The sequence below is a fragment of the Serinus canaria genome, chromosome 23, assembly GCF_022539315.1.
Source record: "Serinus canaria isolate serCan28SL12 chromosome 23, serCan2020, whole genome shotgun sequence".
In the NCBI taxonomy this organism is placed as follows: Eukaryota; Metazoa; Chordata; class Aves; order Passeriformes; family Fringillidae; genus Serinus; species Serinus canaria.
Genome location: NC_066336.1, coordinates 2,385,607 through 2,411,151, shown reverse-complemented (window position 1 = coordinate 2,411,151; position 25,545 = coordinate 2,385,607). Strand labels below are relative to the sequence as shown.

Here is a 25,545-nt window from a genome sequence, read left to right as displayed (position 1 = left end):
TTCCTCGCCCAAGTCCCCCCAAAACGGTCTCCGCGCCCGTCCCGGCCCCATTTGCCCCCGGATCCCGCGGGGATGCGGCCCCAGAGAGGTATGGGGGGAAAAGGGGGATGGGGGCGGTTTGGGGGGGTGGTGTCGCGGGCCCTTTGAGGGGACACTGGCCTTTTAAGCGTTCTGGGACAAGGTACTGGCCCTTTAAAACACCTGGGAGAGGGAGCTGGCCTTTCAAGACGCTCTTTTAGGGGACACTGGCTCTTTAACAGCTGCTTTTAGGAGATACTGGCCCTTTAAGAGCTGCTTGCAGGAGACACTGGCCCTTTAAGTCTTGCTTTTTAGGGGACACTGGCCCTTTAAGAGAGCCAAGAAGGGTCTGCTGACCCTTTAGGAGACCTGGGGCAGAAGGGGGGACACTGGCCTTCAAGGAGCGGGGGGATTCCCGGGGCCTCCCCGCTGGATTCTCCCCGCGGGGGAGGAGGGGGTTCCCCGGGGAGGAGGGCGGTGACGGCGGGGGAGGGCGGTGACGCATGGGAATCCCCGTGACGTCACGACAGGGGGATTCCTGCCTCGCTGGGGAAGTGCCCAGGGGTTTGGGGGTCCCGGGGGGCCCGGTTATGACACGGCGGTTTGATGGGTCTTAGGAGTTCAGGGGGGACCCCCGAACAGGGTCTGGATGAGACACGGGGATCTGGGGGACGCCTAGGCATTTGGCGGGGTTTTAGGAGTTTTCAGGGTTCCCCGGCATCCTGGGGACCCCCGAACCCTCCCTTGCACACCCCCAGGTCCCCCCCGCGCCGCTCCGCCCCAGACGGTGAAGCAGCTGCTGAAGGAGCTACGGCAGCAGAAGAGCAGGGAAGGGGCGAGATCCCCGGTGGGTGACCCCCTCTCCCAGGTGACACCTTCCCTGGGGACACCCCCACTCTCCTCCCTGAACCCCCCGCTCTCCCCTCAGGTTTTGGCTCTGCCCTCCCCGCGCCCCTCGGATGGTGAGTGACCTCCGATGCCCTAGTTCCTCCCAGATCCCCCCCACACCCCCTGTGCCCCGTAAATATTCTCCATGCCCTCCCCCCCATCCCTACGTTCCCCCGTTCCCCTCCACGTCCCTTCCCCCAAACCTTCCCACTCCCTCCCCATGTCCCCCCCATTACCTGTTCTCCCCTCAGGTGCTCCCTGGCCCGTTGTCCCCGCAGTGACTCCCGGTCTCTGTGCGGTCCCACATGTGTCCCATGGCAGCCCGGGGGGGGCCCATGGGGGAAGGGCCTCCGCTCCCAGGGGGTTTCAGGTGAGCTGGTTGGAGGGGACAGTGGAGAAATGGGGCATGAACTGGGAGGTTAAAGAGGGGACAGTGTGGTAAATGGAGGTCAATGGGGGAAAATGAGAGGGCAGAGGGGGGACAATGGGGGGGAATGGGAGGCAAAGGAAGGGAAATGGGGGGGAGAAGGGGGCAGACAACTGGGAGGGGAATGGTGGGGCAATGCAGAGTGACATGGGGGTAATGGGATGGTTAAGGGAGGCAGTGAGAAGGAATGAAGGAAGCAATTGGGGGCAGTGGAGGGGCAATGGTGGCAGCAGTGGGGGGAGATGATGTAGATGGGGGCAATGGGGTGGCAAGGGGAGGAAAAGGAGGGGGGTCATTGGGGCAGGGGTAACTGGTACCAAACCCTCCTCCACCTTGACTGCTGCCCCCACCAAGGCTGCTGCCATCCCTGGCCCTGCCTGGCCCCATTCCACAGTGCCGTGGGGAGAATGTGGGGCCTCCCTGCTGGGAAGGGAGATCCAAGACCCGTATCCCGAACCCCAGGAGCTGGCAGCCGCCCGCGCTGCACTGGGGGGCCGAGACCCCCGGGAGCTGCTGCGGCAGGACGAGGAGGGGGACACGTGAGCAGGGGGGGCCATGGGAGGGCACTGGGGGGTACAGGGGTTATAATGGGGTACAAGGGTTCTAAGGGGGTACAGGGGTCCTAAGGGGTTCATGATGGGTCAGTGGGCTTAATTGCAGCAAATGGGGGGCGTCAATGGGGGGCAGTTTAGGGGGTCACTGGTGTGAAGGACAGTCAGTAGCAGTGCAGTGGGAGGGCAATGGGGTGAGTGGGGTCAGTGTGGTGCTCAGTGGGAGGCAATGGGACGAAGTGGGGTCTGTGGGTGAGATCAGTGTGGGGTAAACGGGTCAGTCAATGTGGAGGTCAGCGGGGAGGCACTGGGCGAGTCAGTGGGACAAGGCAGTGCTGGGAAGCCCCCAGGGGCAGTTGTGAGGCACTGGGAGGAGCTATGAGGTGACAAGTCCTTTTGTGGGGTCTGTGTTCTGGGTGGAACTTGGGGGGCGGGTAGAGGGGCAAGGGGGTCCCCTCTAACCCCGCTCCACCCCCAGGCTGCTGCACGTGCTCTGTGCCGGGGGGCAGTGGGCGCTCGCCCGGGCTGCAGCCGAGGCTCTGCGGGACCTGGGGGGACTTGAGGTGCGGGAGCACCTGGGCAAGGTGAGGGGGGGACACACCTGGGGGGCCTGAGGGGGCATCTGGAGGAGAGAAAGATGTAGGAGCACTTAGGCAAGTTGGGGCGGGGGCAGGGGGGTGGGGAAACTACAAGTGCAAGAAGTGTAAGTTTCCTCAGCCTGGGAAAGTTGAGGATATTGGGGGTAAAGAAAGGGTAATAAGTAAAGAAGGGGTAATTAGTGGGTCTTATTGGGGCAAGAAGGGGGTGATGGAGGTAAAAAGACAATAAAGGATCAGGGGGTGATGGGGTAATTAATAATGGGAGTGGGGTAGTTAATTCTGGGACAATTAATCACAGGGTTCTGTTGCAGCCTAATAATAGAGGGAGTGCTGAAGAATAAAGGAGCAATTAATACTGGGGGGTAATAACGGGTGATTAGTGATGGTGTAATAAAGGGCTATGAAGGGGTAATAAATAACAAATAATTAATGAGGGGATGTTAAAGGAATGATAAGGGGGGGCAGAGCAGTAGCAGAATACCAGGGTTATAATTTGAGGGTTCAGGGGTGCTTGATGCCCCCCAACCACTCCTGACTCCCCCAGATCCCACTGACATTCCTTTTTTCCCTGCAAGAGCCCCCAGGCCCCCTTTACACCCTAGACATCTAACTCCCCCCAGGAGTGACTGAAGCACCCCTGACCCCCCCATTTGATGCCCCCAGACTCCACTGCTGGTGGCAGCAGCAGCTGCAGCCCCAGAGATTGTGCGGGACCTGCTTGTCCTGGGGGCCAATCCTGATGCCGCTGACCACAGGGGCCGCACGGCCCTGCACCTGGCCGCAGCCTATGGGCACCCTGAAATCCTCCAGGTGAGACCCCAACCCCATGGGGACCACAAAACCCTCCCAAAGGGGACCCCAAAGTGGCTCCAGAAGGGACACAGTTGTCTGGGGAGACTAGGGAACCGGCCTAGTAGGGTTCCCCAAATCCCTAGTGGGGGACCCCAAATCTTTGCCCTTGCCTTCCCAGGCCATGATGTCCTCGGGGGTTCCTGTCAACGTGGAGGCCAGAAATTTTGAGGGTCAGCAAATTTGAGGGGGGGCAAGGGTGGTGGAGGGGTTTGGGGTGGGCGCCTGGTTTTGGGATGGGAGTGATTCTTGGGGAGTCCTTGTTTGGGTGGGACTGGGGAGAGTTCTGTTGGTGGGTCCCCAGTGGGAGGGGGGGGACTCAGGGGTCCCTGATTTGGGGTATCTCACAAGTCCCCTATTTCAGGGTGTCTTGGCAGAGTCCCACTTGAGGGGTACTCAATACAGAAGGGGATGCTGGGGATCCCCATTTTTTCGTAGCTCTTGGTGGGATGCATCACTGTTTTGGGGGGATGGGGGATGTCCAGTCTAGGTGTCCTGGGTGATGGTGGGAGGGTCCCAGGGGGTGTGTCTGTACTTTAAGGGGGTTCCCTAGGAGGATTCCCAATTCCAGGGGGGGCCTGTTTGGGAGAGGGGCCCTTCCTGACCCCTCTTGGTTCTCCCCCAGGCCAGACCCCTCTGCACTGTGCTGTCCTGGCCCACAATGCCTCACTGCATGGAGGGCACAGCCCCGTGGGGGGCTCTGGAGGGGGGTCCCCCACTCCCCAGGACCGATTCCGCTGTGTTGAGCTGCTCCTGCAGATGGGGGCAGACAGCAGCAGCCAGGTACAGACCCCCAAAGATCCCCAGGTACCCCACAACTCTCCAGGTGTCCCTCAGGTCCCCTGGGCTCCCCGCACAGAGCCCTGTGCCCCTCAAAGATGACTGTGTCCCACCTCAAGGTCCCTGTGTGCTGGGCAGATCTGAGCTCCTGGCCTTTGGGGTTCGTTGGAGTACCTTGGGAGGGCTGGGGAGGGGTGTGAGACCCCCACAACACCTGTGTGTCCCCCAAAGACCCCTGTGTCTCCCTTCAGGGTCCCCATGGGCTGGACAGATCTGTGCTCCCAGGCACTGGGATTTCTTGGGGTCTCTTTGGGGAGGTTGAAGAGGTTGTAAGGGGGGTGGGACCTCCTGTGGGCCCCCCCTGACCCCTGTGTTGCCCCCAGGACACCAAAAGCAGCCTGACAGCACTGCACCTGGCCGTGCGGGGAGGCAACTTCGCCCTGGCCCACCTATTGCTGCGCCAGCCTGGCATGGCCCCCCGCCTTGTCAACATGAAGGTTTGAGGGACTTGGGGGGCTGGGGGGAGCTCTGAGGGGCTCTGGGTTCCCCCTATGGCTTGCAAGGGCCACTTGGGGCTGGGGAACCTCTGTGGGGCTCTTGGGGCTGATTGGAGGGGTCTGTGGAGGTCTGAAGTGTTCCCCTAGTGGCTTGCATGGCATGAAGGGTTTTTGGTAGGCTCAGAGGGATCCAAAGGGCACTGGGGGGTTTGGGGTGTCTGGGGAGGCTGGAGGTATCAGAATCAGATCTCAATGGTCTCTGAGGGGGCTGGAGGGTGACTTGTGGGTACCCTGAGCCCCCTCACATCCCTCAGGCCCATGGGAACACCCCCCTGCACATGGCAGCAGCACTACCTGGGACCCCCAGCCAGGAGCCCCTTGTGAGGCTGCTCCTGGCCTGGGGTGCCGACCCCAGCGCCCGCAACCTGGAGCACGACCTGCCCCAGAGCCTGCTGCCCCCGGGGGCCCTCGGAGACCAGGTGAGACCCCAGATCACCCTCACACCCAGCACTATCCCCTGCACCCCATTGCGCCCTAAAACTTCCTGCTGATGCGGGGAAATGCCTGGAATTGCTTCTGGAACCCCAAACTCCTACTGCTTTGCCTCAGATCCCTTCTGCTATGTCCAAAAGTTCTGCTGCTTTACCCCCAAACCCTGTTGATTTATCCCCTCATTTTCACAACCCCCCCCCAAACCGTGGGGTCCTGTCCCAGGACCTTTGGGTGACATCCCCATAGTCTGGGGTAGAACCCCGTGTTTTGGGGACTCCCCTGAACCTTCCCTCTCCCACAGCTCCGCCTCCTCCTGAGGAGCCGCCGGGGGTCCCATCGCCCCCCACACACCGCCGAGTGACGTCAGAGGGGCGGGGTCTCCCCGGGATCAGATGGGGACACACCCCCATATTGGGGGATTTCCCCATGTTAACTTTTCCTGATTTCAATGAAATTGCCCCCCAAATTTCTGTGAAATGAGTCTGAACCACATTGGTTTGGTGGGGGGAGGAGCACGGAAGGGGTCCAGCTCCCCCCTGCCTTCCCCCCCAGCCTCATTAATGGGGGCTGCTAATGAGGGGCGTCTCCTCTAAATTGGGGGATTTGGATGGAGCATACCAAATTGGAGGGGAAACCCAAAACCAGAGAATTCTGGAATTAAATAAAAACTTTCTTAAAATCTGAGTCTGTTTTTTCCCAGTGCCCTCAGTCTCTCCTCAGTCCCTCCCAGTGCATCCCAGTGACCACAGGAAAAGGAGGCGATTCTGCAACAAAGGGCTTCAAATTGAGAAAACCTCCTTTTCTCTTCCTTTAAGGATTAAGTCATCGAAAAACCCTCCTTTGATACTATTTAAAGGCCTTAAATTAAGGGGGTAAATGGTGGGAAGCATGAGGGGAAAAGAGCAGGAAACATCCTTATGTTAAGGGAGAAGGGGTGAGAAATGCAAGGGAAAGGAGGGTGATAACCATGAACCACTTGGGGTGACTCCCAGAGCGCCCCCAAATGCTGAGGTGTCCACCTCCCCGGGCCTAGGGGTACTCTAGAGGAACTGCTGAGAGCACATCCCTCAGAACCATCAAACCCCTCACTGAATCCCCTCACAGCCAGACCATCCCAGATCTCCCAATCCGCCTTCAAACCCTCTCAACATCACCCGAAGCCATTTTAGCCAGCTACAGCTCCCCTTTAGCACTCTCTCACCTCACCCAGAGCCCCCGAAAGGGGACGGTGCCCTCTCTCTGAGCGCACAGCGCCACCTCGTGGCCCCTGCCCCCGCCGCCGCTCAGGAGTTCCAGCAGGGGGCGCTGCGTGCCCGCCCAAGGGCCCCCCCAGGGCGGGACCGTCCGGTCACGGAGCTCGAACGGAACCCGCGGCGGGAAACGCGGCAATGCCAGCCACGGCACATGGGGACAGCTGATACCTCTGTAACCTCTGTAACATCTTTACAAGATGCTCATCCAGCTTGGGTTCTATCAACATAACCTGAATCATAACTTTCTGTCTAGTATTATGGTTCACTGGTTGCTTAATGATTAAATAAATAGAAACTCGCCAAGTGAATAATCTCAAAAATAGACAAGTATAACTATACTAGGAACCAGCAGGATGCGCTAATGAGAAATTGGCAAATGTAAAGCCAAATAGCAGCAAAATGGAGAATTTAAACGGGTTGCATCCAGCAAGACCAAGGAACACCATAACAGTGCATGCTCTGAAGACAAAGTTGAGAAGTTCAGATGTGAGGAAGACCCTGAGCCTTCATCGAATAACACCCCCAACACCATCTAAACTGAGGAAGAACAAGTAGAACTATTGCAGTACAGAAGAACTGTTGCCTTGCCTAGAACTTCATTGACTTTTCAAGCCACGCCTACACCTTCCTTTCCCTGCCTTGCCAAACGCTTCCTTGCCATACCTTGCCTACCCCTCCCTTGAACTGTCTTGACTTTATTTACCCCTCTCTGGCCTTGTCTTCCCATTCCCGTAGTGGAATGACCCTGGCTGGATGCCAGGCTCCACCAAAGCCTGTCAGTCCCCTCATGAATGTGAAGTGGGGAGAAAATGAGTATTTCATTAATTGAGATAAGGACAGAGAGAGGTCTGCTCCAATCCATGGGTACAGCACCTCATATCATCAGACACACTACAAATTCTTGGTAAAAGCTATTTACCAACTTCCCCGTTCCCGTGTCTGGGCAACAGACTCTCCAGTTCTGCTACCGACCCCGGGCTGTTAACGGGAGATTAGAGTAACAGCAATCTGGGTTAAAAAACTGGCTCTGGCTGGTGTGCATTATCATATTTCATGTCCCTTAGCCCTGCAGTCAGTCACCTTTATGGCAGAGGGGCTGTCACTCCCGGGCTGTGCCGCTGCCCCTCTCCCGGAGCCCGCCAGAGCCCTCACGGCCGAGGGGGCGGGGCCGGCGGGAGCTGCAGCCCCGCCCCTCGGCGCTGAGGGCCGCGCGCACCGCCCCCTCATCACGTGGGGTGCCCCGCGCGGGCGCGCGCCCGCTCCCGGCCCAGCCCAGCCCCGCCCCGCCCCGCGCGGGCGCGCCGCCGCGTCACGTGCGCGCGTCACGTGACGCCGTCCCTGGCCGATGAGGTCAGCGGCGGCTCACGTGACCGGTGCCTACGCGCAGTGGGGCCGGGTGCAGATGGCGGACGCGGAGGCCGAGGCGGCGGCGCGGCCGGAGGTGCCGCGGGTGGTGCCGGCGCTCCGCGCCCGCCTCTGGCAGCTGCAGACGGAGCTGCGCGAGCAGGAGGTGTCGGAGGCCTCGTCCCGAGCCTACTGCCGAGGCTTCTGCCAGGTAGGAGGCGGGCGGGGCGGGCCGCGGCGCGGGCGGCAGGCCGGCTGCGCGCAGGGGGATGCGGCCGGGCAGGCACCGCGCTGCCCTCGCTCTGCCGGGGCTGGCGGCGCGCAGGGCTCGGCGCTCCGTGCCCGGCTGCCCAGCGGGGCTGTGCTCGCCCTGCCGAGGGCGCCCCGCGGGCTCTGCGCCGCCAGCCCGGAGCAGGGGGGACTGCTCGGCTTTGGGCTTTGGCATCGCTGCGGAGCGGGGCTCGGCTGGGTCTCCGGGGCACGAGCAGTCCTGGCTCGGTTCCGAGATCTCCGGTTGTCTGTTTCACTTGTCTCGGGATCAAATCTGCGTATTCGCCTTGTTTGAGATGAGCCGTGGGGTGCAAGGAGTGCTTGCTGGCCTGTAAGGGCCTACAGGGCTCTTCAGTCTCTGAATGAGCTGTGGTTTGGATATCTTGTCTCGAATACTTGCATATTGCAACCCAGAGGGAGATCACCAATTTCTGAATCGAGGCCCTGAGTTCCAGAAGAAGAGCTGAACTTGGTTAAAGCCACAGTGCTGGAGATACCTAGTTCTATAGTAACCTCTTCCAGTTGTTAGTTTTTGCCACCTTCACAACATCATTTACTGTGAGCTCTGAGGTTGAAAAATTGTTGTTACAATATTGGTTGGAGAGTTGTCCCTGTTGGGTCTAGAGAGACTGTGGGTTTTAAAGTAAGAAAGAAAAAACCTCTTTTTTAAGCTAGTTTACAACGCCTCAGCTGATAAAGCTGTAGTGTTTGATGAATGGTAAAATCAGAGAAAAAAGCTTGTTGGGTTGTCACAAATTATGTATAAGTGGTGTTACCCTTCACAGTCTTCCATTTTGCATCCACAGGTTGTGAGCTTTGCCATACCATTCTGGGAGGATGTTTAGCTCATCACTTACTGAAACAAGAGAATAAGTGTATTTTCTAGGTTTCAGAGCTCTTTCAAACTGCAGGGTGCAGCTGCATCCTGCTGTGTTTGCCTCAAATTCAGTATATGTGACCTTGCACTGACATGGAGCCTGCTACAAAGCGTCACCCTGCCCAAGTTCAGGATCTGCTGAAATTGTTTCCAGTGGTGTACATTGTGTCAGAACATTGAGACAAATATTCAGCTGACCCTTAACAGTGGTTGTCAGGATGACTGTGTGAGAACATGTCCGGTTTCCCAGATTAGTTGGGTACAGAAGAAGCTTTAAAGATGCTTGATCAGTGCAGTGTTGTGAAAGACAGTTCTGCTACCTAAAATAAACCAAAAGTAACCAACAACAACAAAATAAGACCCCAAACCATGCCCCACAAATAATGTAGCCCTCTGGGTCCTTGTGCTATTATTGTAGCCTGGGTTTAAAATGTTGTGATAGCACAGATAAGAATGGAAAAGGTTGGTTTTGACTTGCCACCAGTCTGGGACTTTCTGGATTGTCATGCCTGGACTCCAGGGGATGCCATGGGGGACATGGAGCTGCTGGTCCATCCTGAGGCAGCTCCATCCTTCATAGAGGATAAACTTGTGATGTCTTTGTGCAGTCACACCACTGTGGGTGGGGTGGAATTTTATGTCTGGGTTTCTCCTGGCAGGGGGTATTTGTGATAACTTAAATAACTTAAGGTCTGCCCATAAATGAAGTTTAGGGAGCTCAATTTTGTATTATTTACTTGGAAGGTACCACTGAAACTTTGTCACAAAGTTATTAAGCTACAGCAAAATGTGCCTAGAAAGAAGCTGAATTTATCTGGACTTAGGTTTGGTTTTGGGAAGTAGCTGACATTAGGAGAGCTGAAATGTTTTATGTTTGCCATCCTGTGAGTACAGCTGAGGCAGGGGCCTGGAAGTTGCTCTGTTTTGCTGTGAAAATTACCATTGCTGTCAGGCAAACTGAACCAAATTAGGGAATTTCCTTTGCTTTGAGCTGTCTGAATGCTGTTTTACTACTGATAAACTTCTGCTGCTGTGTGCAGCTTTCCAGTAGCTCATACAGGGAGTGATGCTGGATGTCACAATTTCCTTGAAGATCCCTGTTTTCAAGCAGGGTACTGTTGTCCAGGATAACAAAGAAACTGCTGAAGCCTAAATAATGGGTTGACTCTGCAGCTTTATATTGTATAGGCATTAATGCTTTGCACATTCACCTTGGGAATTTTTTTTTTTTTTTTTTTTTTTTGTGGAGAAGCAGTATGTACCCAAACAGCCAGATAGAACAACTAAGGGGAGTGTTTGAGGCTGTGCTGTCATAAATAGGAATAACAGTTTCCAGTGAAGGTGGAGGTTGTAGGATGTCAAAGCATCCCGTCTGCCAGTGCCCAGCAGCTGTTGGCTTTCTGAAATTTTTGAAGGTGACATGTTGAGTGCAATCAGATATGGTTAAGAAGATGAGAAAGTCTTTTTCTTAAAAAGTCTCAAAGCTGTACCAACAGGTCAGGAGACTTTGAGATCTTCATCTTTAAATTGGGTCTGAGCAAAAGCATTACACTCCCTCAAAAGTGCAGCTAAGCTGGTGTTCTGGCATTGCAGAGTGAAAACCTGAGCAGTGTGGAGAGCCTGGGCTGGCCCGTGTGCTACACATCAGGGGGATGTGGGCTCTGCACTTCTCACCCCATTCACCCGTCAGAGATGTTACTGGAATGGAAGAGGAGGGTGGGATGAAGTGTAAATGGGTGTGTGTTAGCAAGACTTTAAATGGCGTGGATACTCTCTCAGGTAATTATACTGTAAGGTAGTCATTGCTTCTAAATTGTTACTTGAGAATCCTTTAAATATGCAGGTTATCTCATTCTGTCAAATTAATCATTTTTCCATAACAGTTTTTGTAAAGACTGTCAGGAGAAATCCATAGTGGACAACTAAAGAACTATTGCTTGTGAAACAGCACAAGGGCTTTGAAGAACTTCTCTAATGCAGTCACCACATTTGGCTTATTTGTCAGTGTGCTAATACTAACAGCATCATAATGTTCCAAACTAGATCCTTGAAGTCTGAGCTGTTAATAAATCTGTCACCTTGAATCTGTTTTTTACACTGAAACCATTGTTTATGTATTTGACAAGAAGTTTCTCAGAAAGAGCTACTCAGTGAATTCCTAATGCTAGCTTTAAGACTTGGATCCCAGTGCTCAGATTGCACTTGAGCAAGGCTACAGTGTTTACTAGAAAATTTATTTAATCTTAGAAAGTATTCTGCTGTGTTTTATGGTTTACATAGACCAGGTAGTTTATGATCAAAGTGTCTGTCAAAATAATTGAGTACTAAATTTGGCTGTTAAGACAGATTGGTTTAATGGATATATTTTTAGAAAAGTGCAGGAATTGGTGTGTTTGATCTGTTTCTCCAGTCACTGTGATGGTAGTGTTACTGCTGCTTTACTAAACAGCTGATTTATGATAGTCATCACTTGACTCTCTGGGGATTGCAGCTTGACAGTCCTTGAATGTGATTTAATGCTACAAAGCAATGTATGATTTGAGTTATGTCATCAAATCCATTAATCTGTTAAATAAACTTGAAGACTGGTATTTCCATTACCTGCTGCAGCTCATGATATTTGTGCTGTGCTTAAGGATGATTTCTGCAAACTTCCAATTCCCTACCCCCAGCTTAAGTCTTTATAACTATTAATATTATGTGGGGTTTTTGGGAAAGTTTGTAACTTCCATTCACCCAGAAGTTCTATTCATTAATTGTTGGAGAACAATCCACTAAAGAGCAGATTACTGATTCTTAGCTGGTATTTTTTAATAGATTTCCTAAGTGAGACACATGATTCTGCTAGTCTGCATTGGTTTTAGGTTAGGACTAATATAGTACAGCTATAACACTGATGTAACATTGGGTACTGGCCCCTTATTTCCTGCTGTGATGGAGGGTAGGTTTTGGTCATTATTATGACTGCCTGTGGTTTTAGCAGGTTGTAGAAGGGGTTGTTCCATAGTGTGCTGTTTCCATTCACCATCTGATAAGATCATGTGGCCTTTTTTTAAGGTGTTAAAATAAGTTTGTTGTGTCAGAATGACAGCTGTAAGTGATTTGAAAACTGATATGGCCTCACCATCCTTGTAAGGACAATTTGACTCGGTTTGAATGGTAGGGTGAAGCACTCTGAACTTTTTTTTCCCCCATGCAGTCTTCACAGAACTCACAAAATCACTGGGTTGGAAGAGACCTTTAAAGATCATTGAGTCCAGCCCATGCCCTAACACCTCAACTAAACCATGGCATCGAGTGCCACATTGTCACCCTGATTTTTTAAGGTTTTCTAAGCCTTCTGATGTTTACATTCTTGTAGCAAACTTTCTCACACACTTTCTGTAAATAACTTATTGCTTTACATTCTTTTATAGAGGAATAGAAATTTGATGGACTGTTGGTTTGTCCAGTGTCATTGGAGAGGTGGCACTTTCACCCTCCAATCCACTGTCACTTTTAGAAAACTTTAAATGTTGGAGTCAGAAAATAAACTTCCCTTTTCTTCACCTTGAGAGCAGCAGTGTGTGCTCGTGTTGTTTGGTGTCCTATAACAATACCACATCCAGGGATGGTGACTCCATCACCTCCCTGGGCAGGCCAAGTCTTGGCCCTAAGGATTCCAAAAAGCACAGCCTATTTCATTGGTTTTGTTTTCTTTGCAGCTGGCTTTAACCGAGATTGTTCCCTTGTTTAGTCTAGGGGGAGTAGAGGGAGCTGGGAGTGCACAAGCATCACTGCTCTGCAGGTGTACGAGGGTGTTCAGGGAAGGGCAAGCAGTCAGCAGAGCTAAGGTGTCCTCAGCTCAGTGCCTCACTTGCTCTCAAATTGTACTTCCTAGCATGGCATGGTAGTGTAGGGACCTTTTGTACTTTGGGATGTACCGGTGTTGTCCCTGTGTTGATGTGATTTCTGTTAAAACTGGCTGCATTTCACATTGCTGCTTTAGTACTGTGCCCAGGTAATGTGGGATTGCTGTGGCCAAGGAGTAAAAGCTGGGGTAATTTTGTGTTTGAAAATGCCTACACAGTGATCTGATCTGGGTTTTGGATCCATTTCTGGTGGCTTCATGTTTGCTGGGTGGGTAATGCATGGATGTTTAAAACACTACACCTGTAGTAATGTTCTTAATCTTGAGTTTCTGCCTAATTTTTGTGCATTCTCGCTAATAATAAAGATACCAGTGTTACATACATGGTTCTGTCTCCATGGTAGTTGTACAAAAGGAGCCAAGTGTAGGACTTCTCCCTGAATTTTCTACTTAATAGCTCACATTTCTGCCAATTGCATCTAGCTTTCTCCCCAGCAGAAATTCTGATAACTTTATCAAAATAATAAGCTACAAAAATATATTTCAATAAAAAGGAGAATTTCTGTTGAGGTGAAAAGCTACTACTTTAAATTCTTCTTCAGGGTAAAAATGTCTCATGTCCAGAATGATTCCACTGTATGTGTGTGATATGGTGTATTGATATTTGTTTTTAAGCAAAAGTGTGTTACATACATGGTCTGTCTCTATGGTAGTTGTACAAAAGGAACTAAGTGAAGGACTTCTTGAATTTTCTATTTAATAGCTCACATTTCTGCCAATTGCATCTAGCTTTCTCCCCAGTAGAAATTCTGATAACCTTTTCAAGATAATAAGCTAAATAAAAATATATTTCAAGCTAAATAAAAATATCTTTCAATAAAAATGAGAATTTCTGTTCCAGTTAAAAGCTGCTACTTTAAATTCTTCTTCAGGGTAAAAATGTCTCACTTCCAGAATGATTCCACTGCATGTGTGTGATATGGTGTATTGGTATTTGGTTTTGAGCAAAAGTGTGTTACAAGAACTGCTAATGCTAACTCCTTTTGTTTCAGACACTGCTCCAGTATGCTGGCAGTCGGGGTGCATCGGAACATATTTTACCTTTTTTGGAAGTGTATCGAATCTCCATCCAAAGCTTTGCTAATGCAAGACCTTACTTGACTACAGAATGTGAAGATGTTCTTTTGGTACTTGGCAGGCTAGTGCTGTAAGTTTTGAGTTGGTATATTATTTTATTTTTTTAAAAGAACTGAACTTTATAAATTAAAGGGCAAGCTGTTGAAATTGTTTATTGCTTAATTTGACAACTGTGTTTGCAATTTATCTAGTACATTTAGTACATTTTTAATTACACCACAAAAATGTATTTGATCATTTAATTAATTAACATGGACAAGTTCTTTATTCTTCTGTATTTGGATAATCATGTAGGTATTAGGAGGGTTCTGTTCTTTCTTAAAACATTCTGCAAGTATTATTTTCTGTAGAAGGGGCTTAGTGTAGTTCTCATTAAACAGAAGCTTCAATATGAGATTTCACACATGGGTTAATAAACCTTGTCCCTTGCTCTGCAGTTGCAGCTCTGTGTGTCCTGTCCCCTGTAGTGCTGGGACATTCTGAATGTGTCCCTTGTTAAAAAGGACAAGCTGATTTGTGTTGATGGCAGTGCGAGTTGTGCTGTAAGACTGCAAAGCAGACTAGACATGACTTAAAGCACAGCAATTCCTGGAACAGAATAGAGAACATTTTACAGTCCATCAGCTGAATTGGGATAAGTTGTAGTTCCTCAAAGTCTGTCCTAAGTGCAAAGCAGTTTTTGTAATTGAAGAGTGTAGAGTGAAGCTTTTATGTGCACTGGGGTATAATCAGTATAACCTGAGAGTGATGTGGTGATGTGCTGCTTGTTCCTTGCCTGGTGAGGTTTCATCTGAAGAGGGAGGGTGAAGATCTAGAACCTTCAATATGAAGATCATCATAGAATAAAAGTGATTCTGTGACAGGTTTTGGGTGTTTTTTGTTATCAGTCTCCTACTTGTTTTGTGGTCTGAACTCAGGTACTCTCTTTAAGATGGACTTTAGCAGTGAACTCCTTGGGCAAATGCTTTATTTTGTATTGGACTGACTTGAAAGAAAAATGAACAGCTTAGAACCAGATTATCTCCAAATGATGCCTTGAATTATCTTCTTTTTAATTTTGAGAAATATGTGAACTAGGAGTGGTTTGGGTTTTTTGAAAATGTGTAAAATCTGGAGAAGTGTGTCTTAGGTTCTTACAATGGAAACCTGGCAAAACAATTACATTGCTTTTTCAGACTGTCCCCTTAAGGATAGAGAATTATTGTCTTCATCATACTATCACGAATTAGCCTGTGCATTTGTTTGTTTCCTACTTAAGTAATTTTAAAAGTTTGTCATTTAGGGTTTGCTTGCAGGGCATCTCTACTTGGACTATTTTCTGTATATTTTGCCACTGTTAGATATCTTGGGGTGTAAATCCCAGTTCTGTATCGAAATTGCTTTTCTCTTGTTGGGAAATATCAGAATATTCTGCTTTTGCTAGTATCTTGTTTTCTAGCTTTCAGGGGGAGGATTTTGTTGTAGCCTGTATATTCAGAAAACTTTTTGTTAAAGGACAGTAGAAAAGCTGACTTGCTGAAATCTTCTCTTTCTAATAACGATTATATTTGAAAGGAATCTAAAGAATGAGGAAGACAAAGAGTGAGGTGGAAGATAAGGAGGATAATGGCATACCCGAATTCACTCTCCCACAGTTTTTCATAAGTTTCCAAGGGAGTGTGAGAGAAGTTAGAGCAGGGAATTAAAGATAAAAGTTGAGGTTCCATGAGGAAGGAAGACTGTTACCTAGTTAGGGACATGGAAATGTTCTGTTCCCATGTAATTGTGATTTTTGAGGAGCCAGTTGGGTTACCCACAGCTGTGATACACACTGGGTCTTCAGACTGGAAGTGAAATGAGCAAACTTGAAAGCAGAAGTGCTCTACTTCCTATTGAAATCCTCCTTCCCTTCCATCATTCCTCCTGGAGAAGAGGAAAAGAACTTCCTTCTCAGCAGGGTGAGCCAGTAACAGCAAAACTCTGTGCTGTGGTTTCCCCTGCTGGGCTCCTGTTTGTGCTCACAGTGCAGCTGCCATGGTGTGGGGACTGTGCCCCCCATGAGAAATGTGATGCTCATGCAAGGTGAGCTGTTGTTGGTCCACTGTTTCCAACCTCGGGAAACAAAAGGAAAGCTTGGGGTGGTGCTCTTGTAGATTGCAGGTGTGACAAACAATTGGGGGGATGTGGGGTGGGAAAAAGGAATGTTCTTTTTGGCCATGGCCATAAAGTGTTTTACCTTACATTCCCCTCTCCCCCAGCATTACTATTTCAAAGGTAATTCTCTCTAGAGGAATTAATAAAGAGCCATATCAGAGATGTCTTTCACTGACACTTAGCTGGCTGTCCTTGTGAATCTCAGGAGACCCTTGAAGCTGGTTATTCTCTCAAGCTTCTGTGAGTGCTTTATTTCTGAGGCTGCTGTGAGGGGGAAGGTGTCATGTTACCATCAGTATGAAAATTTTACTTCTGTCTGAAAATGGTTTATTTGATTATAAGATGAATAGATTAAAAAAGAAGAAATATTTGGTCATAAGTCACATGGTATTTGCCAGTAACTAAATTTTAACTGCTTTCCACTTTCTCCTGTGTGCTGTGACAGCACTGAACTGAAAGGGAATTTACCACTTCTACAGCTTTGAGAAGGTGTTAGTATGGTTTTTTCCAACCATAAAAAGTGAAAGGAGATTTGAATGACATCAGATTTCAGAAACAAAACTGTATTGAACCAATCTGACCAGTCTGCCTCAAGCTTGGAGCTCTAGCTCATCTATATAATAATAATAATAATAATAATAATAATAATAATAATAATAATAATAATAATAATAATAATAATAATAATAATAATAATAATAATAATATCTGGCAGATTGTTGTTTCAGGAAGAGTGTGCTTGCTTCCCTCAGCACTCAGTGAGAAGCTCAGGTGACAGTGAGCTGTTTGTGTCATAATCAGCCTAATCCACTGCTGCACGTTGATTCACTAGCTTGCATTTACCACTCTGCTGTCTATCATTAGGAGCTAATTCAACTCTTAATAAGCACAGGATAATTCCTGGCAGCAAGTGCACAATGCAGGCTGATAATCCAGTGTATAATGAGTCAACTTTTTGTCTCTGAGAAGATTAGCATAGAAAAGTGTTCTAATACAATCTAAAGATGAACACAGTTCTGAAGGGTTTTAAAATTTAATTAAAAAGTTTCTGTGAATGAGATATAACTGAAATGAGGAATTACTGAAAAATTATATGCAAATAATATGTTGAGTTTTGCATAGAGTTATTTGTTCCAAAATAAAGAAATTTATATCTAAGACACCTTTTCTTAAAAGATATTTTGAAGTTAAATTAATTTATATTTAAGACACCTTTTCTTAAAGATATTTTAAGTATTTCAGATGGATAATATTTTTTTTCTAATAATGTAAATGTTCAAGCACCCACTACAGTTTATTTGCAAAAACTGTTATTGAAGTGTAGAACTGAGTTTTGTATAGGCAGGCATTGTGGTGGTACTGGTGGAGTAGGGTTAGAAAGGCTTGACCTCATGGCACGATCCTGGAATTTTGATCTGTGGCCTAGCCATGACATGTAAACTCCATTTATAGCTGCATTGCAATAAAGAGGGCAGTGGGATTCCAGGGGCAGAGGTGTGTTTTAAAGTATTGTGTAATAAGGACTAAAAGAAAGAATTAAGCTAAATAGTGTGTTGTTCCCCTTGGCAGTGGGAAGTTTTTATGCACCTGTGTGTTTCAATCAGTTCTTACAAAAAACTTAATTAATGGTCATAGAATTCTAATTATTCTTCTGCCAAGGAAGTTGTGATTGGAATATCCTGGATATTGCTTTTACAATTGTGCTGTAAGTTGTTTTACGTAGTAGTTTATAATCTGGAGCTCCAGATTTCTTACAGAGTGACTTCCAGACCAGAGTTCTCTGTGGTGGGATCCTGAGAACTTGAAGACTTGCAGCAAAAGAACTTTTTCCTTTTGGTTCTGATCAGTCCTGTACAGACAGTAACTCTGGAGGCATAAATTAAATCCTCTTGTCTTCCTAGACTGTCTCACTCTGTGTACACAATGCTTTCAAAATGTAATTGCAGATTTTTTCACTGTCCAAGTAGCAACTTAAGCATTAAGTTTAGAAAAATGATGTTTAAAAGCTCACTTTGACATTTTGTTCAAGTCTGTTATATTACATAACCACTATCCTACATATGAAAAGAAATGTTCTAGAAAATGTAATTCTAGGAGTTGAAAGTGAACATAGGCAGGATTGATTAAGTCTGAAAGTGAGGTGTGCATCAAAAGACTTTACAAAAGCACATTGACCATGAAGTTTGCAGATGTGTTACTGGCTGTAGAGTCTGTGTGAGGTGGATGAAAACAGAGCACACACACAGGGATTTTCTTGGCTGGTTGGTTTGTTGTTGGTTTTTTGTTTGGAGGTTTTTGTTGGTTTTCTTGTTGTTGTTTTGTTGGGTTTTTTAAGTTTTAGTGGGTTTTATGTTAAAATAGAGTTCTGGTGTTTCATAAGGTTGGTTTTGATAGTCTGTTAGCAGCCACTTGGGTCTAAACATTTGGGCTGGTGAATTAACTTGTTCTGCCAAGTTGGACTAGAAGGCACAACAAAGTCCTGGTTATTTTATTGAGACCTGTGACAGTGGGAATATCTGGTGGTCCTGTTGCCAGCTTTTTCATCATCACTAAAGTGTTGTGCCTGATGGTGTGAATAATGATGGAATGACAGTGGTGGAGGCTGTTGTATTTTCTGCCAATCTAATAAAAGTGCTTAGAGCTTTTTGCAGCAACCTCTATTTCAAGGAACCAGGATTGGGAGTGAACTGAAATGTATAAAATGTGAAAAGAATGGTCAGATACTTATTCAATATTCATCTATTTGGTCTTGTTGATGTGTATGGCTGCTGAATCTGAGTAGGCATATCGTAGGTGACTGTTGAATGCATTTATCAGGAGTCAGGAGGAAGGTGGACATTCTTCTTGAGTACTAAGCAAGTCTGGAACTCATGTTTGCTCCATGGTCATCTTTTCCACTTCCCCAGGCTCAGTTCTTCTGTGTATCTGTCATAAGACTGAATGTGTTGCCCTATCATTCTTCTATTTAATATTTGAGAGAGGATGTTTTGAAGAAAAAGTAGCAAGAGTTGACACTATCTAACAGTGTAGATCTAGCTTATAAAAAAGCTTATAGTGCTTTTTTATAGGTGATATCCTAGATTAGTTTTCTTTCCTTATATTGTCACAATTTATGAAAATGCTTCTGCTGTGTGTAAGTCTTGTGGATCTCTAGGCAGAGTGTCATGGTGAACACTTTCAGTTTGACTAGGTCTAATGGTTCAGTGGGGTTTTAGGCAATCCAGGTGTCCTGTACAAGGCTGGATAGCTCCTGTTTGAGAACAAGACAGGCAGCAGTCCTGCCCTGGCAGGTTGCAGTTTGTGCTGTAGGTATTAGAATGCTCCCCCTGTTGGTACCAATGTCTCAGAAGGTGTTTCTAGGTGCTGATGCTCTCTTGACATATCTTGTCCAGTTCCATTTTGGTGCTGATGCATGTGTCTTCTGTCAAGCTGTTTCTTAGGGATTTTTTTCTTATCTATGTCAGTGCTGAAATGTTGAGTTAGGTGAAGCTGGCTTTCATTCTCTCTCTAGCAGAGGCCATGCTGGACTCCAGTGAGCTTTATTTAGAATGATTATTAGGTTTCCTTTGAGAAGAAAGAATAGAATTCTGTGATGCAATGTTCCTAAGCTATATTTAATGGACTATCTTTATGATGAGAGTAGCTGCAATCTTAAATTAGAGAGTTTGCATGTAGTAAAAGGAGCACTGTTTCCATATGATGAATCATGCCTGATTTACAGGCTGTTTCAGGCCTTTAACTGATTTGCACAATCTAACATGTTTCAGTGTTACTGTCATTGCTTAGCTGAATACCAAGTAGTATGTGCCAGAAATGTTATTTAATGTAACAAGAGAATTTGTTCAGGTAGCTTGTTTACTTGCCTTTTGCTTTTCCAGGAGTTGTTTTGAGCTACTGCTTTCAATTCCTGAAAGTGAATTGCCACATGAGGTGTGGTTAGGATTCCATCAATCCATTCAGGTAAGTGTTCTGAATTTCTTTTTTGCAATTTAAATATTAAAAAAAAAAAAAAAGAAAGGCTGCAGTTGTATTCCTTCTCTTCTACCCTTCCCCTGAGTTCCACTTGTCCTGCTTTGCTGTTACCTAGGCAGCAAGAATTTCTGAGCAGCAAAAGTCTGACTGCAGCAACCATATTGGGAGTCTTAATGCCCGAGAGCATATTTATAACCACACAGTGATGGCAGCTTGAGCAAGAGAACCTTAGGAAGTCTTGATTGAATGATTTGTATGAGAGACAGACTGAGTTAAATGAAGTGATTTTACAGCTCTGAAGCATTGCTTTGATGATAAAAGAGCTTTTGTGGAGGCCTGAGTGGCAGGTTAGTGTCTGTACCTGATTTGAGAGAGATGGAAATGGTAGGGCAGGTCTTTAGTCCAGCTGGTTTTTAGAAGTGTTTCTTTATGGGTGGTGCTGAAATAAGCTCATACTACAGCACTCCTGCACTCGAATCAAGATGGCTGATGTGGACTGTGTAGGAAGAAGAGATGTGTTCTGGGTTTGAGTCTGGAGGTAGTAGCTAGCTGTCTGCAGGAACTGTGTTCCTCCTCATGGAGCTGAAAGACAGGAGTGGCATTGCTGTATCCATATTGATGGGCCTTCAGGACCAGGGACTGCTCTGTTTCTGCTGTTGCCTCTTCTGCTGAAGTTGGAAGCTAATCTCAGTTATAAGTTACTGAAGTGAGGATTCTGGCAGGAGATAATTGGAAGTGACTTAGACCTTGCAGCTGTCTTTACTGCATGACCTTATACCCCTTTGACTGGGGATTTTCTCAGTCCCTGAGGCTTGGCTACTGCTGCATTAGCTCTGAAGATGCTAGTACTGAGCTTCTATTTTTGTTTTCCCTGCAGTCAAGGAAACGAGAGGTGTGAAAACTTTTCAGTAGACTGAAGATGAATAAACCTGTCACTTTAAACTGAGAGAAGCAGTCTAACAGAGCTTTGTAGTCCTGCTAGTAGCAGAAGGGACAGAGATGGTCTGTGCTTGAGTGAGCCAAGGTGTGGAGAAACCTCCTTTTCCTTAAATATCATGGAATATTTATTATCATGGGAACCTAGAAACAGTTGTGTTGGCATGTATTTGGTAATAGAAAGAAATGCAGTTTGAATAGTTTAAATCCTATTGCCTTAGTGGTGACAAGGATCTGTCATTTCTTTTGAGTGCATAGCTCCTGTGACTCCCTTAGTGACTGTAACAGAGCACAATGGGCACTGCAGCACTCCAGAGCCAGGGTTGAGGGTGTAGCAGCTCATTTTGCCAGTGTCTGTTTGGCTGTTGGCCAAAGGCTGGGCCTGTGCTCCCAACCCTTTTGTGGGGATGCCACAGATAAGGGTGGTCAGCCACAGTTTCATCTTTTATGATAGGGCTGATGCAAGACATTGAAACTTAGTGTTTCCAAAATAATTCTTCTTTAATTTACTTACACAGTCATTTAGGGTAAAGAGGAGTGAATCAGAATCACAGAGGACCAGGTTGAAAGTACCTCAAGGATCATCTGGTCCAACCTTTCTTGGACAAAGGCAGGGTCTATACAAGATAGCCCATCACCCTGTCCCGCTAAATCTTTAAATTCTCAAAAGTTGGAGAGTACACCTCTTCCCTGGGGAGATTATTCCAGTGGCTGAATCTTATTATGAAAAAATTTCCTTGTTTGCCCAATCAGAATTTCCCTAGGAATAACTTGTACCCATTACCCCATGTCTTTTCCACGTGAGTTCTTGTAAAAAGGGAATATCCATGGATTTTTGTGGCTACCCGCTAAATACTGGAAGATGGTGATAAGGTCTCCCCTAAACCTTGTGTTCTTATCTTACACTAAAAGGCAAATATGTTTGTGACTGAGATGGCCTAGACCTGAAACAAGATGTTTGGAATACAGGAGGGCATAGACTGACTTTTTTTCATTATAGCAGAGTTACAGTGTAGCTCTAGAAGTTGCTAGCTTTTAACTGGAGGGATCTGCAAGGAGAATTCTTGTTACCAAGTTTAGTGATTTCTATGGTGTAACAGATCTGTGCATTTCTAGGATTTTGAAATGAGCAATTGGACTTTGATATGTCTGTCAGTAGAGAGCAGATTTTTAGTCTGATGAGATGGCTCTATTTAGGCTGAATATTTTAGAAGAGAGCTGTTAAATTCCAGTGGTAGAAGGGTGTGATGTCCTGCTCCAAAGAGGGACAGAGCATCCAAGATTTGTAAACCCTTGTGACCTTAAGAATCTGCAGAAGTCAGAGGATGCACAAAACCAAAATTTTATTCGTAAATTACATGCTTGGCATGGAAATTGGTGTATTAGTGCTTTACCTACTGTGTAGGTACACAGCAGGGGGGTTGGATAAAGGGTTAAGGTAACTTCTCCAGCCACATTTTATTCTTTTTCACAATGTGTTATTAGCATCAATCTTTGTGTGTTATTACCAGCAATCCTTGGTTGGGTCCTCAGCATCTCACTCTTGGTGTTTGAGACACACATGTGAGCCCTTACCTTCTGGGGTTCTACAAAGGGTGGCACAAGCTCAGATCTCTCTTGTCAGCTTTTAGAACTAAAGGAAAAATTCAAGATATGCTGCTGCCAGGAATAGTAATATATACTTGGCTTTTTTTAGTGACTTTTTGAAGCTATGGCTTCCAAGTTTAGCACTCACCTAATGCTCCCCATAGCTCAGATCGTGAACTGATTAAACATGGTAATGTTCTGAAAACTTGCTGAAGAAGTTTGTGGAGTTTTACAAACAGGTGTTTCTAATAAGATGTGGAAGTAGCTCTCTGGCCGAGTGTGAGAATGACAACACTTGTACCCTGCCTCAGGGTACAGTAGGAGCCCAGTTGTCACCACAGAAGGAGTATGTGAGTCATATGAAGGGCAGTAGGGACAGGAATCACTTGTAGGCTGTCTTGTAGGTTTAAAGCCTGTGTGTGACTGTGATGTGCAGATCTCCAGGCAAATCCAGTATGAAAACATGCAGAGTGGTGTGTTAACACATGCCCAAGACTCATGGATGTAAATGTGCTTATTGCTTTCCTAAGAAAACACACAAGCATGGCTTCAGAGGACTGGAACTCCTAATATGGGAGGTACTTTTTGGATCTGCCTGCAGTAATTGTTGCTCTATAACAATCTGCACAGGTAATGGGAGTCAGTGAAACTTCAAATAAATTTTCATCCCACGAATGTGAAAGATGAGTGAGGGCTTGCATTTCAAAGCATCAAGGTGTGAGGACTGTCCTAGACCTGAAAGTGGAGTGTCACAGATGTCCAGCTTATAGTGGACACACAAAATGCTGTCAAAATCTTTATTTGGTGTCTGAACCTGTTTGTTCTGGTGTCCTGAATAAACTGCTGTTATGTTCTGCAGTCACCCATGAGTCCAGTTTTCCTCAGCCCTAAGCAAGATCAGAGGCAGCTTGGGCAAAATGAAAACAAGATGTGAGATTGTATGGCAGGAGTCTCAGCATGGATTTATTTAGTGGCAGCAAGCAAGAAGATGCAGGGATGAGTGGGGGAATGCTGTAAAAGATAAGTGAAAGGATTTGGGCAGAATTACAACAGGACTTGATTCAAGTAAACTCTATTACTCTGGGGGAGGAGCTCAGTGCAGAAGTACTGTGTGGATTGATATAATCTAGTCGGGTGAAGAAGGTAAAGCCATGCATTCAAAACCATTTTCAGTGGGAGCAGAGATGTGTTGTTCTGAGTATTAAATATGGATTGTGGAACAGGGTTCCCTTCAAGCCTTACAAAGACCATTAATGCTTTATTTAGAAAAACTGTGAGTTGAGGGAGAGCATTAGCCAAAATCTTCTGTGAGGCTGTAGTAGATGCTGATTACTCTAAACTGCCAGGACTGAAAAATCCTGATGTCTTCAGTAAACTGTTTCAAGGCTTGTCTTTTCTTTTGAACTTTGTCCAAAGGCTCTTACTGTATTATTCTTTCCTGACTTCATCTAGAATGAAATGTTTTATGTCCTGCTTTTTAGAACCTGTTTATGGTGTTGTCATAACTTAAAGAGAGCTGCATATGTAAATGTTGCATTAAGTTTCTTCAAGGACTTTTGATGTATTCATAATAGATTTTTGCATATATTCCCATTAATATTAGATTTATATGGTTCAGCTCAGCACTGTAGTGGAAGGGGAGTGTACTGACAGTAGTTAAATATTTATGCTGCATATGTTGGTGAATTTTATGTTTGGTGTTTTGATATTGATACCCTGAATCTCAAACACTGTGACTCAGCAAATCAGCTTGCTTGTATCAAAAGCCTTTTCTTTCTCACCTTGTCAGGTCCTTTCAGCCCTCAATACAGAGGTGCTGAAATGTGATGGATCCCCATAGCTGGGCTGGGCTCTGCTGGCACTGTGGTGCATCCTGAAGCCCTCAGTTAGGGAACAGTTGCTCTTGGGAGGACATTGTTTATGCTGGATATCTGGATCATTGAATGTCATAATCTGAGGGACAGTGGCATTTTCAGTACCTAACCTGTGTCCAGGTTGTATGATTTTTAAATTTTTTCTGTCAGCCATGTGATTGCAGTAGTGATGGCAGATGAATGGGCTGCTCTGCTCTTCTGAGCTCCTCAGTGCTTTTATTGGTAGTTCCACACCTTTCTAGGGCATAACACTGGTGCTGAATAAAGCTGATTAAAGTTCATCGAGTTCAGTCTTCCAGGTGAAGTATAGGATCTTAAATTCTGATGGTTTTTTGGAATTAGTCTTTGACCTGATCTCTAGTTGAGACTGAGGGAGATTAATGCTGTAACTTTAGTGTGAGGGAAGAGAATTTACCATGGATGCTCTGCAACCTGTTGTGGTGAAAAGACTTAATGCTGTGTGGCATGTAGCTGGGAAGGGCCTGAAGTAGAGGTTGTTGAAATGGGCTTCTATTGATTTTTTAGGTAAGATCCAGTATCTTGTTTATCTGCACACCTGTAGCTCTTTTCTTAATCATCCTCAAGACTGAAGATAATATACATGAACTTCCCATAGGCAGTAACTACAGTTACAGAAAGTGGGCTGTGGTTAGGTGTTTCATGGATGCAATTTTTGATCAGTTTGCTGTTTTTAAAGCTGTCCTGAGGCTTCAACTTGAGCATCTTTTGGCAGTAGCATTGTGTTTAGCATTGTGTGTCATTCACCTGGCTGGTTCTATTGGCACCTCATTTAGCTCCGTGTAAAGAGGGGAATTGATCATGTTTTAGATTTAAAAAGCAAAACAAAAAATCCCACTTCTTCCCTGAGGGTCTTTGTGGTGAGTTTTGTGCACTGTTCCAGCATGCAGTGGAAGTAAAGACTTGAGAGGAAGAACAGCTTAAGGATTGCTTAAGTGATATTCTGAAATCCTTCAATTCAAAGGAAAATTCACTTCAAATTCAAAGCCTGAAACCTTTGTGTGTCAGTCTCTCAGTGCTGATTGCTAAGAGCAGTCTGAGCTCTGGTCAAGAGCAAGTCAAGTCCCTTGTGTCTTTAGGTCCAGGTGTGACTCTCCAAAATTACTTTTGGCCTTGTGAGTAGCATTTCAGGCTCAAGACCAGAAATCAGTCTTTGCAAGCATCCTGCTTGGCTAGCTGTGCATCTGCCCATT

The 25,545-nt window shown here is 46.5% G+C and overlaps 2 protein-coding genes across 8 annotated transcripts in view; both read left to right on the top strand.

The window, feature by feature from the left end:
• The first annotated feature begins 4 nt into the window (after positions 1-4).
• Positions 5-5,785, top strand: LOC108963166 (NF-kappa-B inhibitor delta-like). Of its 4 annotated transcripts, XM_050983277.1 has the most exons (12): positions 5-88; positions 777-865; positions 947-980; positions 1,158-1,276; positions 1,688-1,872; positions 2,363-2,468; positions 3,147-3,293; positions 3,454-3,505; positions 3,958-4,115; positions 4,496-4,609; positions 4,924-5,088; positions 5,403-5,785. In XM_050983277.1, the coding sequence occupies exons 1-12, from the start codon at positions 73-75 to the stop codon at positions 5,460-5,462; spliced, it is 1,245 nt and encodes a 414-aa protein (XP_050839234.1). In that variant the 5' UTR covers positions 5-72; the 3' UTR covers positions 5,463-5,785. The 4 variants fall into 4 exon arrangements, with proteins under 4 accessions (XP_050839234.1, XP_050839233.1, XP_050839232.1 ...); XM_050983276.1 differs by having other exon boundaries at positions 4,924-5,785; XM_050983275.1 differs by having other exon boundaries at positions 777-980.
• A 1,931-nt stretch (positions 5,786-7,716) lies between these two features.
• Positions 7,717-25,545, top strand: part of RLF (RLF zinc finger) — a 42,171-nt gene continuing 24,342 nt past the window's right edge. For 2 of the 4 annotated variants that reach the window (XM_050983400.1, XM_050983397.1), the window contains exons 1-3: positions 7,717-7,909; positions 13,748-13,902; positions 19,844-19,925. In XM_050983400.1, coding sequence (XP_050839357.1) covers positions 7,757-7,909; positions 13,748-13,902; positions 19,844-19,925 — 390 coding nt within the window. In that variant the 5' untranslated portion in view covers positions 7,717-7,756. Of the gene's footprint in view, positions 7,910-13,747; positions 13,903-19,843; positions 19,926-25,545 lie in introns of those variants that run through there. The other 2 variants (XM_050983398.1, XM_050983399.1) reach the window with 2 other exon arrangements.

Bases quoted from the DNA above. Each gene is read 5' to 3' on its own strand.
- LOC108963166 (XM_050983274.1), top strand. The intron at 1,277-1,687 runs GTGAGCTGGTTG...GCCCCCACCAAG, and splicing joins CCGCTCCCAGGGGGTTTCAG to GCTGCTGCCATCCCTGGCCC. The intron at 1,873-2,362 runs GTGAGCAGGGGG...CTCCACCCCCAG, and splicing joins CAGGACGAGGAGGGGGACAC to GCTGCTGCACGTGCTCTGTG.